At 40.4% G+C, this 13,363-nt stretch overlaps 5 protein-coding genes across 5 annotated transcripts; all 5 read left to right on the plus strand.

Moving 5' to 3' along the window:
• Positions 1–1,002: 1,002 nt before the first annotated feature.
• On the plus strand, positions 1,003–3,082 carry EAE97_003646 (uncharacterized protein; the record flags this gene model as incomplete). The annotated part of the gene is made up of 3 exons (XM_038874158.1): positions 1,003–1,019; positions 1,138–1,400; positions 1,467–3,082. 3 exons carry the CDS (start codon positions 1,003–1,005, stop codon positions 3,080–3,082), a joined length of 1,896 nt encoding a protein of 631 aa, XP_038734767.1.
• Positions 3,083–3,145: 63 nt separating this feature from the next.
• Positions 3,146–3,424, plus strand: EAE97_003647 (uncharacterized protein; the record flags this gene model as incomplete). Its single annotated transcript, XM_038874159.1, has 2 exons — positions 3,146–3,307; positions 3,344–3,424. 2 exons carry the CDS (start codon positions 3,146–3,148, stop codon positions 3,422–3,424), a joined length of 243 nt encoding a protein of 80 aa, XP_038734768.1.
• A 924-nt stretch (positions 3,425–4,348) lies between these two features.
• On the plus strand, positions 4,349–5,848 carry EAE97_003648 (uncharacterized protein; the record flags this gene model as incomplete). The annotated part of the gene is made up of 3 exons (XM_038874160.1): positions 4,349–4,381; positions 4,442–4,943; positions 5,016–5,848. The coding sequence occupies 3 exons, from the start codon at positions 4,349–4,351 to the stop codon at positions 5,846–5,848; spliced, it is 1,368 nt and encodes a 455-aa protein (XP_038734769.1).
• A 2,690-nt stretch (positions 5,849–8,538) lies between these two features.
• On the plus strand, positions 8,539–10,005 carry EAE97_003649 (uncharacterized protein; the record flags this gene model as incomplete). Its single annotated transcript, XM_038874161.1, has 3 exons — positions 8,539–9,362; positions 9,417–9,812; positions 9,876–10,005. The coding sequence occupies 3 exons, from the start codon at positions 8,539–8,541 to the stop codon at positions 10,003–10,005; spliced, it is 1,350 nt and encodes a 449-aa protein (XP_038734770.1).
• Positions 10,006–11,125: 1,120 nt separating this feature from the next.
• On the plus strand, positions 11,126–12,330 carry EAE97_003650 (uncharacterized protein; the record flags this gene model as incomplete). The annotated part of the gene is made up of 2 exons (XM_038874162.1): positions 11,126–11,913; positions 11,973–12,330. 2 exons carry the CDS (start codon positions 11,126–11,128, stop codon positions 12,328–12,330), a joined length of 1,146 nt encoding a protein of 381 aa, XP_038734771.1.
• Positions 12,331–13,363: the final 1,033 nt, after the last annotated feature.

Below are 13,363 nucleotides of genomic sequence, written 5' to 3' on the forward strand. Positions count from 1 at the left end.
GCATGATGGAGCATCAATTTGAAACATGGAAATGAGAACGAGATGGAATATGGATATGGACGGATTTTACGACATTTATGATAACGAATTTGGCTGCACGAAACTTATATCAGACGGACCAAACAGATACACCTGCATAACGCTTGCATACGAATTTCCTTTAGAAAGCAACAGAAAATACCCAATGGACTAGGAGTTTTAGTTCTCATTTGTATATAGTTTGATGACACTGAAGATTGGACGATTCAGATAAATGATATGACATTTAAGTCCAGAGATAGATGAGTGCTTTATGATTTGTTTGGAATTGGAGACTTCTATGTGCTTTGAAGTGTGCCTCTCAGGTAGAACCTGGGCGTATAGGAGTGCGATGACGAATGGAAGTACTTTCCTTCAAGTCAAACACAGATCATTACCGAGTGCGAAAAATATGATTGTGAACTACATATGCAATGATACAGGAGTGCGTGTTTTGAATACATATTCCCAAGTGAAAACAACGCTGGAGAGTGTTAACGAAACCAGAGGGCAATCAAGTGCTTGGTACAAGTGTATCTGCCATTTAAGTGAGCTCCGCAGGTAAATCATGTGATCGAGAGCCGTCATCTTGATCAACTTTCACTGTCAAGCACACTCATGTAATTGCGGTCCTTTGATATCACAAATTCGAATTCGAGAATGGTATCAAATAAACATTCAGCCATTGATGTTAACGATTTCTTTGCTATTGTTAAAATTGTTACTGTCGTTTATATTTCTTCACATGAGTTTACGAGATGACAGCCATCGCCGACATCCTTAATTTTCACACTTCGCTTCAGTAAGTGAAATTTGATAATCCATTGGGCTTAGCGTACTTTCACATTTGGAAATAGCGGTAGCCTGGCGAAAAGAGATATCTCCCGCTTCCCAATTTCGTTTTGATTTCAACCCTCTTGATTCACAACACAAATCAATATAAGATTTTCAAAACACAGCGCACCATGTCATGGTCACGCCCCAATGACGGTGGCGGATGGGTAATTGATGATTCCTATTCATTCACTCATCATCAAGCTTCAAGTATGGAGTCTGAAGACAATGGCTCGGACGATCAAGGCGATTTCATAGCATCTCTCCACAATTACCAATTTCCAGATCCAACGACCGCAATCAAAGAGAAACTAGCCACAAAAAAACCGAGTTACTTAGCTTGAGAGCAGAGGTTGAAGCCAAAGAAGAGAAGATTCGCAGTTGCGCGGAGCATTTCGATCGCATGAAGTTGGAAATGAATACAGCGGGTACTCGATTGGCGGAGGAAACAGCATCGTTGAAAACGGCGAAGAGTGCGCACGATACGCTTGTTGGAGAAATTTTGTCGCAGGATCATTGCCTGGAGACAATTCAGCAAGCCAAACATTGTCAGCAGCGACAACGGACATGGGAATAATGTTTGGTCAGCGAAAATGGGAAGTTGAAGGAGGAAGTGGAGTCTCTCAGGCAACTCGCAAAGGACCATTGTGATTACTATCATAGCGAGCTTGAAAAGCTGAAAGAAGATCAAACACTCAAGAAAGAGGCCCTGGAATATAAGATACACAGACTTAATTCGCATTGGGAGTTTAATCACTGGAAAGAAGATTTGAAAGTCAAGGAACACGTTGCTGCTGCTGTGAAGGAGGCCGTGGATAAAGCATTGGGTCATCAGAGAACAGAGTTTGAAACTGTTTTGAAGGAGGCTGTGGAAAAAGCATCAAGCTGTAGAAGCACAGAGTTTGACACCGTTGGGCTAGAGGTGCGAACGACTTTCGTCGAGAGTCATCGGTTGCGTAACCCAAGTTCTTTTGCCCCTACCCAGGCACTTATTCCGTATGGATCTAAATCGGCTCTCGATTTTGATGTTCTTGCCGACATGAGTCTATACCTTGATCCTCACATACCAGGACATCGCACCGACGACGAAACATTCACTCGAATATATGGTATCAAATGGACTACTGCCCAAAGATTCCAAATTTTTCCCAAGTTTGCAGATTTGGTGAACCAATATACTTTAGCAAAGAGCCACAGTCCACAAACATTTGATTCCACGACCTTCTTCAAAGTTTGGTCGCGCATGGGTGTCTCTTTCGATGAGGCGGACTATGGAGAGGTTATTGCATGGCTGAGTAACATCCGGCAAATGTTGAAGACGACTGTCGATCTGAACCTTGCCTTTTCTGATATCAAAAGAACGCATAATAGTGATAGCACTCAGACCCATGACAAAGCGACAAGGCGGCGTGAATTGGATGGCAAGAGAATACAGGAAATATTGAAAAAGAAAGAGTTCTGTGCTACATTACGCGCTCTTCCACGCCAAGCCGGCTTTGCAATTCGAAATCGTCATTTAGAATGGCTGAAAACTCCGCAAGGAAGGGATATGACTATCATTGAGAAGGGAGGCGAGGTCGCACATTATGCTGACGCTTTACTTCACGCTGTCATGTTTGTCCCTGAGCTGTTTGATTACAAGTGCGAGATGCCTTATGATGACGAGCTATACAGACAAACTTACCACCATTCTCCAGTCGAAATTATTTCAATGGCTAGCCATGATCGCCTTAAGTCATTGATCAAATTGATTAACTGGTTCGCTCGCATCAAACAATGGCGCACTAATCGAGATTATCTCAAGTCAGATTTCGTCACAGAGAGTGGGAAACATGGCATATATCCATTCACAGCTCATAAGCGTGAATGGCTGTGGTTACCTAAGTGGGAATCTATCCTTCAAGAACTAGAAAGCTTGTATTTGAAGGAGGAAAATATGAACAAGATAAAATATCGACTCGATCAACCTATTTCCTTAGAAGTCGATCAAACCCGACTTGGTAGAGAAGAGTTGTCAAGCAAGGATATTCATTCAACGGAGTCTCCAATCAAGAATAATAGTCAAATAGAAGAAAGCTCGGAGCTGGGTATGAGTCAGAGTCAATATTTTAAGGATCAGATTGATACTCCACCCCGTGAGAATTATGGTCTTCCTCTCCAACATGTACAAATTGGCTGGGATGGATTTCCGTTGGTATCCAGCGTCAAAGCATCCTCTGATGAAGTTTAGAGCCCGATAGAGGATGGTTGTGGACCGGGGACCGTAACTACCAAAGAAATTTCACATGAAGATATGTGGAGTGCTAGTCCTGTCACTTTTCCCGTTACATATCAAATGCCAACGCATGAAAACTGTAATAGGGTGGTTAGAGGTAGGGGAGGTAGAGGAGGGAGGACGATTAAAGGAGGTAGGGTATCTAGAGGAGGCAGAGGAGGCAGAGGAACTGGAACCAGGGTAAGTAGAAATGCTCTAACTCAACAAAATATAAAGGCGGATACATCAAAGCAGCAGGTATCAGAAGAAAATTGCGTTAGCCCTTGGGCAGTGGCAGATCCCAGCGGGTGGAATTAGATTTGTATCAAACAAGGATGGAGTTAAGTATAATACTTCAATTTTGCTTGCCTCAAGCTGTCACAAAACAGTGTAGTTAGATCATAGACAAGAGTCAAAATACTCAATACACAAACATGGTTCTCCAGAATCCATCACAAAGCTGGAGACATTGCTCTGGCTTGCCCTGTTGGCGATCTACTAACGGCGCTTGATTGCTTTGTCAGATCATTACTGTGTGCAAGCGATTCCCCGAAATAACCATCCCCCATCTATAAAAGTATCTCTCCCTCTGTCCAGCATGCGGTTTGAATCCCTCCAAATCATCCTAAATTCAACCAAGTCAACACTCAGCCAGTATCAAAACGAAATCTCCCAAAATCAATTCGACATATTCTCTGCCATCGAGATGTCAAACAGACATGGCGAGCAATTCACTCTCCATACACCTCACTTCTCAACCCGGCATAAGATTTCTCTGCGAATTTTCGTTTATTCCAAAATCTCTCGTCTCGTCTCCTCTGTCCACTTTGTCCCAATACACGCAAACTTTCGACCACATCAAAATCAGCAGGATGGTCAAAAATTGACGATAGTTACCGCGAGAGCTCTATCTCTGGATTTGTTCATCAAAGGCATGGATTGATTTCTGCGACTTCGATCTTGATCGCATAGTCTCTCAATTTTACTTTCTTTTCTTGTCGGTTTCACGAATCGCAGCACGTCAATTTGTTTATGGGCATCTTTGATTCAATTGATGTATAAAGATTAACGAAGCTCTTCACTACTGTGCTTTTGCACGGTTTCTCGATTCGAGTCGCACTTTGGTCTCTATAAATTTGGAGTTGTTGGCAGATTTGCTTGACGTTATTTTACCCAGTCTTCACAATCAAGAGAATAAAACTCGCAGTCTTGCATTTGGAAATTTGTTGGCGATCTCACAAGATGGGAGAAAACCATCTTTTCTCTACGTTGAAGGTATGACTTAATTCTTGGTTCTACCATGTGTGTTTCCTTGTATGACTTATTGTTCTTTAGGCTCGTTTAATTGATCTGGAGAAGCAGTTCGAGGAGAAAGACAAACTTTTGAAAGTTGCCAACAGCAAAGTTGAGAAGCTCTGGGAGACTATATCAGTACGGAAACAAACCATCAACGAACGAGACAGCACAATCTTATCAATTCAAAATCTTGAAGCTTGGCATGAAGGCGCCTGCGAAGCGGCGGGTCTTCAATTGAATTGGCAAGAAGGATACAAGAAGCTATGGTCAGCTTATTCGAATCAAGCCAAGGAGCTCAAGGCTTTTAAGCAGGCTGATACTTTTGAGGGGATTTCCAATCAGTTTGCTGATCTCAGGAAAACCATATCAGCTCAATATCAAATCATCAAACAGAGAGATGAACTTATTGCGGGAATGAATCTTACTCTAAGAAAGAAAGGATTGACTATAGCAGAGAAAGACTTGTTGATTTCAAGTGTAGATCCCAATGTCTTTCCACTTTATGCGGACATCAAAGTTGCCCATCTTAGCGGGCTTGTGTGTGGAAAAAATAAAGTCTATTAAGGTAGGTCATTCAGCGGACAATAGTATCGTTCCGACTAATGATCTGCAGATGTGGATCTCGTCTCCAGTGTCAAGGAGGTGCAAGTGGATATCACGGGAAAGACGATCAATGATCATGTCATCAGTTTCTTGACTGCCCAGCTAATTCGTTATTCCAAAAGATACGATTACGTCAACGCCGCATGTCTGCATCAGATGAAAATTGAGTCGCTCAAGAAGCCGCTCTACGAGATAGCGCTTAAGGTTCGAGCTCGCGAGATAGAGAACGCTGTCGCTTCCAGAACTGGTTCTACCCCTAGAGAAAAGATTACAGGCCCCGGAAACCACGCTGCACATGGTGCAGATGCACTCGCAGATGCTCAGATGGTTCTCAAAACTGACTCCAAGACTGATGTTGGCCGTGTAATTTCTGGTAAGCGAGAGCAATTCGAGTTTACATACCTTGTACCGCCAGAAATAGTTCTTAAGTTTGGGAGTGTATGGAATGGCTCATACTTTCCCAACTTCATACAGCTCTTAAACCTCTACCAAGATTTGAAGATATGGCGTAGTGAGGGAATCGGAATTCTAGAATTTCCCATCCGGAGATACAGTATCAAACGCCTGGTTAACAGGATATATCCTTCGGAAGAACTTAACAATGCAGAGGCATTTGATGCGGACGAAGCAGCAATTAAGGAGTGGAACGAGCTATGGGACATCTCTCGAGAGCTTCGGGATGAGCACAGGAAGTTTCGTCGTGAAAACAACCCTCTTCTCCGCAAATACTCACATAGGAGAAGCTTGGAGGAAACATCTCGTCGTACCAATGCGCTTCGTTCAGCGACTCCAAATTCACCCTCTTCCATTGTTCGAAGAGATTCAAGGAGGAGTTTGAAATGATTACATATCCTTCTATAGCGCATTAAAAATCTGGTACTGTAGGAAATGGTTACAACCGCCCTTTGTCAAGGAAGGTGGTCTTCTTACCTAGTCCTTTCGTTTGAGCATGTGCATTTTCAGCTTCCTGCTGTTCAATATTAGGTGGAAAGCCAGAACTTGCGATCTTCACTTATGATACTTGGAGCAAGTAACACTTAGAGTGTTATGATGACTTCTGTCTTGTTCGCAAAAAGGTCAAGCAAAATTGAGAGGACCATGGTAGCACTCGATCATTAATGTATAACTTCAGATAGAAGTACATGAGCTAGCTCTTCAACTCATAGTTTCTCTCTTTAATTAGAAAAGTCTTCTCCGAACGTGAAACTTTGACACTTTCCACATTTTTTTTTTCCTCAACCGTGTTTGACCGTTAGCATTTCTCCCAAACAAGAACCACCAACTTCGTAAGCTTTTGATCGCGACTGAAGAATGAAGGAACAACGCTACACCCATGAAAGTCACGGATGTTTTCGTTGTTGGACTTGTCATGATCTTCCTCAGGGCTAATCAAACTCTTAGGATGGCACGGCACCACCTACCTAAAATGGAAGTTAGCAGGAAAGATAGAGCTAGAGACCTGTACAACACATCATCCTCAGGAACTGATCTCACTGAACAGCAAACAGAGAACTAACGCTTGGAAGCTCCACAAGGTTATTATCCTCACGGCAGAGAAGTATCAAAAGATTGCGTAAGAAGAACAGGCCCACTCCAGAGCAAGATGTTACGATATCGTCTATAAATTCATAAGTATTCTGCATGTTATATCCCGTTCTCGCAATTTCACGAGACAGGATACTAAAGCGTCTTGGACTAGCTGGAAGAAATCGCTACTACAATAGAAGTACCAAGATGACCAGCAAAGAACATGGAAGAAGCTATGAGATGATACAACTTCATGATGAAGTATATTAGCAGTAGATTCCGTAATTTATCTGCTGAGAGTAAGCACTTGGAGACATGAATATTGAGTCGAGAGATGACGGAGTCCGACTAGATGCAATGGATAGCATCAACCTTGAGGTTCGGGCCCGAAGAATGGAACTGAAATCTGAACCCAGAATCGGTCGGCGCTGTTCACAGGGAGGGCGTCATACAATCTAGAAGTCATACAGCACGCGATGCCTATGTATGATGTGATAAATATGGTCATGATACAAAATCCACCGCATGATTCCAGATGCTGCCTCAATACTAGTCTCAGAAACTAGGATTCCGGAAAAGTACAAGAAGACCTTAAGCTCATTAATGGCCGTTTATCATTTTGCAACTTGCCTCAGCTGGCGGAAAGCTATGGGGGCTTCAAGCTTTAGTTGCCTCTGGACCTGGAGTCTACAAAGGAAAAGAATCTTCATCAGCTGCAGCATCCAATGGTAGTTCTCATAGCTAAAGTACGTCTAATGCATGCAAGAAGCTTCAACATTTGAACAAAATTGAACGTCAAATTAAACAGATTTAAAACCTTTGATTGGGGCTCTAGATGAAGCGAAGGGGAGGGTTTTGTATTTGAAAGTCAAAAAAACACTAAAACTAGCCTGGAGCTTCCTCATATGGTCTCTTGTTATGTCCTAGCAGGTGGGATTCGGAAATTTTTACACTAAGATGAGATAAGTACCTGATTTAGCTCATGACTTTGATCAAACAAATTACAACAATGCATAACATCTAATTAACCTTAAGACTGAGATTGATTTCCCCAGTCTCATACATCTAATCCTACACTGATAATAATCTTAAATTTTTGCGATGAATAGGTTTTTGGTCTGGATATGCTGGAACATCCCAAAATGGAATGACACTATCCCAAGTGATTAGTTATCCATGAATCATTCGGAAGAAAAATTCTACAAAGAAAAATTTTCCTTTCGAGATGGAAGTTGGCCCTGAACTTTGCTGAGTCTTCCTGTTCACTGGAATTTCTGTTTCACAATATACAGTCTTTACTGTCGACCTTATCTCATGTACTTTTTACGACCCCCTGGCAACTTCGCCTAGTAGGAAAACACATCGTTGATGAAAGACACAAGCAAGTTTAGTGCCACTCTATTGGAAAGTGTGCATTGATTATGCTTTTACAAGTTCTGTTTTCAAATCTATATACATATATACTGTAGCCTATATAATAGATGACTAAACCTTAGCAGTACACTGTTGCATGCTTCATCATGAATAATCTATTTAAATAACTTGTTAATCTATGTTCTTTGTGAACCTTGACACCTATCTCTCCACTCCTCAATTTTGTTGAATCTTTATTTACATTAGAAATTCATTAGTTTTCACTAAATTCACTACTTGAAGAGAGTCACAAGCTCATCAAGCACTCGAGATTGCATGCTTTAATGAGGCAAAGGGGTAATCTCGGGGAAAGATAACCCTGTATGACTTCAGTTGTATACTCAGGAAATAAAAACTTTTGAATCAGAATTGAAAGAACCATACTCGAGTAATGTTTACATGTTATTACTTCCTTTTGTTTAAGACTACGACGTTAAGTTTGACTGCAATAATACCAACACAGTTTCCTATCAGTGCTTGCAATCTGCCTCTTTCACACTACCTCAAGTATTTCTCCGACGTGGTGACAGCCTCACCTCTCCAATATTCAACAATTACTCCCAAATATAGTCCGTCTTTCTGAAATCTCTACGATGTCGGCTTCGCAATCCTCTTCCCGAAAAAATGGAGTCTCGGTCAATAAAGACGTCATCAATTTCATGGACATCCCCGAAGCAGACCGAGAAACTTTTCTGATAGATCTCGATCACGGATTCTTTAATTTGAGTTTAGTACCCGAAAACAGGAAAGAAGAAGTCGTTCGTAAGCTAGAGATAGCGTTCAATACAAGGGGGAGTACCGTGAATGGAACAAACGAACAACAAAACACCACCGAGCTTCCTACAATCATAGATGTATTGGAAACTCGTACAGCAGATTCTACTACGAGTACTATACAGTTCTCAATAAACCAGGGGGGAGAAGGAATAACTTGGGTGGAACTCCAAAAACGCGGAACAAAAGTGATTCCTAAAGCTCGTGATGCCGCTTCTGAACTACTCTCTGGTCGGAAAAATCACCATACTGAGGAGAAGATTGAGCCAGTCGCCATGCCTATCTTAGACGACTCGAAGGAAATAGAGTTGAAAATAGCTCGCAAAGAGTTAATAGAAGCGGACAGAATTATCCAGAGACAGGACACCAAAATTGCCCAGCTACTTGAATGGAAGAACCAGAACAGGCTACTTGTTGAGAATATGGCAAAAGAACATGCGGCATCTCTTCATATTAAGAACACGGAGATTGCCAACCTTAAGACTTCCTCCATCGCAGATCTCGTATCTCTTGACAAAAAATACGAACCACTAATCGAGGTTGCAGTGCATATACTTGGCCGCAAGAGGGAGCTTTCCAAGCCAGGTAACTTGAGAAACTCAACCCTGATTGAGGAAGGCAATTCTGCTGCTCATGGTGGAAAGTCAGTGATTTCAATTAGTTAAGACAATTGAAAACTTACTAATCAAACTAATAGATGCTTAGCAGACTTGCAGAGAATGGAAATCAAGCCTATGGATGTCGACTCAGACTGGTTTGAAAATGGTTATGGCGTAACAGACAAAGGTGCTCAGAGGTTTAAAGCAAGTTCTGCATTTCGAAAACTCATTAACATGCGATTCGACTTGCGAAATCTCGAATACATCGATCAGCAAGTTATTAGCGAATTTGAGACTACGTTTCAGAGAATAAAGACGCAGATTAACGAAAGCCTACCCGCAGAAGGCGAGACTGATAAAGACAGTTCATATATTATGGAGGCACTACTATTGAAGGATCCAGTTGTCAAGAAATTGTTTCAAGACGTTTGCAGCAAATGGGTCGCTGCAGTTGATAGAGATCAGACCACTCGCAGGGAGATCAGGAAGGATTCGTAAGTAGCACTAATTCTAATCTTATACTTCTATTCAAGTATGCTAACTAGACACAAAAACAGCAAAGCGATGTCTTTCGGACGCAGATCCTACCTGTCTGCGAAAACAAATCGGTCTCGATGGAATAAAATTAGCAGCATCATGGGGACTATCAGTGAGGGTGTGAAAAGTGCAATAGAGAAAATTCTCTAGGCTGGAGCCTGGACGGTTACTTCGGTGTGGGAACAGCTGGCCTGTGACGAGAAAGATTACTTGTTTTCTGATAACTCAAGGCTTTATAAGGACAACATAGACGATACACATGGGTCATACTGGCAAGTACATAGAATAATGTATTTATAAACATTTTCAACTTACTCATACACATAACTCGAAACCAAAAAGTGAAGATAACTACCACGAAGGAACAACAGCTGCATGCGAAGTCTCCTCAAACAATATGAGCATATACAATTATTCAAGTATATAATACAAAAACACTTGACCCAGATGTTCTCAAACTACGATTAGTCGTCACGACCTACACAGATAATGATACGCCCGCCATCGCTAGTGAGTATTAAAACTCGAACTGAAGAAGTTGGACTAGTTTCTTCTCTAAAATTAATGATTAATGATGATATCTTCGCTCAGCCATCAACTATCAGAGAAAAACACTAGTCTAGTCCAATCATTTGTTTTCTACCTACCGTACCTGAATAGAACACGTGAATCTCGCTTAATTCCTCATATGAACTCCCGTGGGCTTACGAATAGTACTGTCATATTATACATGTCTTTGGGTGTTAGATAGACGATTGGAAAGGCCAGGAGTTCGAATTTAGCTAGGAAGTGTGTTTGAAGTCATAGTGACCTATTGTCTATTCGAAAAGTTCAATACAAATGCGACTTCTCGTGGATGAACTAGCTACGGCACCGAAATGCGTCTACCGAGGATGTGGCGCGGTCGCTATAATACTGTAGCTCATACTACTTACGTTCCTAAATGGATCAGCCTAAATGCAATTGAAGCTATCTGAAACTATATGAAGCTGCTGCTACTGCAGTTTCGAGCCGCTAGCGCCATATTCAGTACAATCAAATGACTGCCCCAACATTTGACATCTTAGCATAAAATCTTCAAGCATTTACAACACTGAGCCCATTCTCTTCGTTCATTATTGATCATCATTTCACGAAGATTTCTTTCATATCTGCAACCATAACTATACCCTTTTTGGATTTTTCGGTCTCTTATCGCAAAAGCTTTCCATCAAATAAGAGGATCGACACTATAACTAACTATATACACTTGCTGGCTAACGAATCAGCAATGACGGACCGAAAACCCCCGATTTCCGCCCCGAGACCCCAAAAGTCCTTGACAGCATTACTACCGAATATATCACAGCTTACCAGTCATGAAAGCATGAATGGTATTCCGATGATCTTGAATACCTTAGTGCTTGAGAATAAGGAAAACTCTCATACAAGTGATGATACAATCGACTGGAAAAATCTATACTTGAAATCCAGACGCCAAAATATGAAAATTCGATCTCAGCATCAACGAGAACGAGACAGACTCATCAAGGAGAAGGCAGCACTTCGTAGGGGTAACAAACTTCTTCAGTCCGCATTGATCCAGTCTCGTTGCAACGCCTCAAAGATGTTGGCTGAGAGATGTTCACTTGTAGAGAGCATGCTAGACAGTATAAAGCAGAAGTTGTCTGAAGAGAGCAGATTGGTCCACCTGCTCACCAATCGCTTGAAAAATATAGAAATCCAGTGCAAAGAAATATCAACGCGGGCATTGGCTGCTGATAAAGCTAAGGCACAAAGTGATAAGCTTGCCAAATCAGTACGTGCTCAATTAAAACATTCGTGCGAACAATTGAGCGGAAAGGATCATATTATTGGCAATCTTATGAAAGAAGGGGAGGAACTACGAAGCACTCTTCATAATCGGAATCATGAGCTTATGGACCTAGATCATGTGCTTGAAGTTTACAGCGAAGTAGTTGAAGGTATTTTAAGCAGAAAAAGCGAATGGAGTAAATACATTCATCTACGCGACAGTAAGATCATTGAAAAGGGCAATAAGGTTGCGCATGGAGGAACGTGAGTTAATCTATTTCTTATTCAATATGTTGGAGATCTGATTACTAACATTTTAGAAGGTGTCTCGCAGATGCTTACCGTATCAAATCAACTAACAACAACGACTTGGGATGGTATGAAGAATACTACGGGATATCCCCCGATATTATGTTGAAATTCGAAAGCAGCGCGGCGTTCAGAAGGCTCATCAATATGAGATACGAGGTTTATTGCTATAAATACAACGTTAAAGATATTGCTGATGTTTTTGAAGAAGATTTTCAAGAGCTGCTGGAGAAGATTTTGATCAAGGCTCGGGGAACTGAATCAATGCAAAGCATCCTTGTGGGAAATACGGATACGGAAATTAGAGCCGCCTATTACGACCTTTGCATTCTGTGGGAGGAGGGAATGGCGCAAGAAATAACTGTCCCTTGATAGGTATAATAGAATGATCCGATGATGTTTATATTTGATATACTCGACTTCAATTAATTAGGATAGATGTACTTAGTATGTGCATATCTTTGTTTTCTTAGATTCTTGACTTCATACCCTGTGGTGGCAGAATCCGTGGTCAACAAAGTGATTGTTTCGTTAACCACAATAAAATCTAGGGTTTTCAATTATATATTAAAAGGATCGTTTTTAATATATTAATATGATTAATTTAAAAATCTACATTCTATAAAGCTTATTTCAATTAATAAAGTTTTAATGAAATTCTTGAATTTGAAAAGCTATTAAGTTTTAATAGTTTAAGGTAACCATTTTCAAATTAAAATATCTATTTATATTCGAATCAAATAGCTTTTTTATTTATTCGATACATTTCGTATTGTATAACATAATAATAAAGCTTTTGATTAAAGAATAAATTGAAAATGAATAACAAGGAATAAAGATCTCCTCCTTTTTAGATTTTCGACTAATATCTTCCACCTATTGTTTAACTTCTACACTTGCTTCTTTCCTTATACTAACTTCTATATTCATTCCTTTTCTTCTTTTTCTAACTCTTATACTCATTCCCTTCTATTCACTTTTCCTCCAACTCTAATATCCAAAGATCTTCAAATCCCTAAGGCCTTCTTTTAAAACTTCTTTTTTCTTTTTTTATTTAAAAAAAGTCAATAATAAATAAATTGCAAAAAGCATTAATTGCATTTGTTATAAATGAAGAGAGTTATTTGTTAATAACAAATTTATTATTAACATCATGATATATATAATTTATATGAGGATCCATATTGAATTTTTGTTTGTTTCAATTATGATTCTACTACTATAGAGCTATGGAAAAGCACGTTCATGTGAATTAGTGAAGAATCTTATTTGTCGAGTTTCCCTTGATTAAATAGATTATTCAGCAATTAGTTCCCGAGGATAGTCCTCTTATTTAAACCACATAATAAAATTAAGTATATAAACAAATATTCAAGAAACTAATAAACGAATCCAGCAAGGGTAT

The sequence above is a fragment of the Botrytis byssoidea genome (assembly GCF_014898295.1).
Source record: "Botrytis byssoidea strain MUCL 94 chromosome Unknown BBYS_006, whole genome shotgun sequence".
Classification (NCBI taxonomy): Eukaryota; Fungi; Ascomycota; class Leotiomycetes; order Helotiales; family Sclerotiniaceae; genus Botrytis; species Botrytis byssoidea.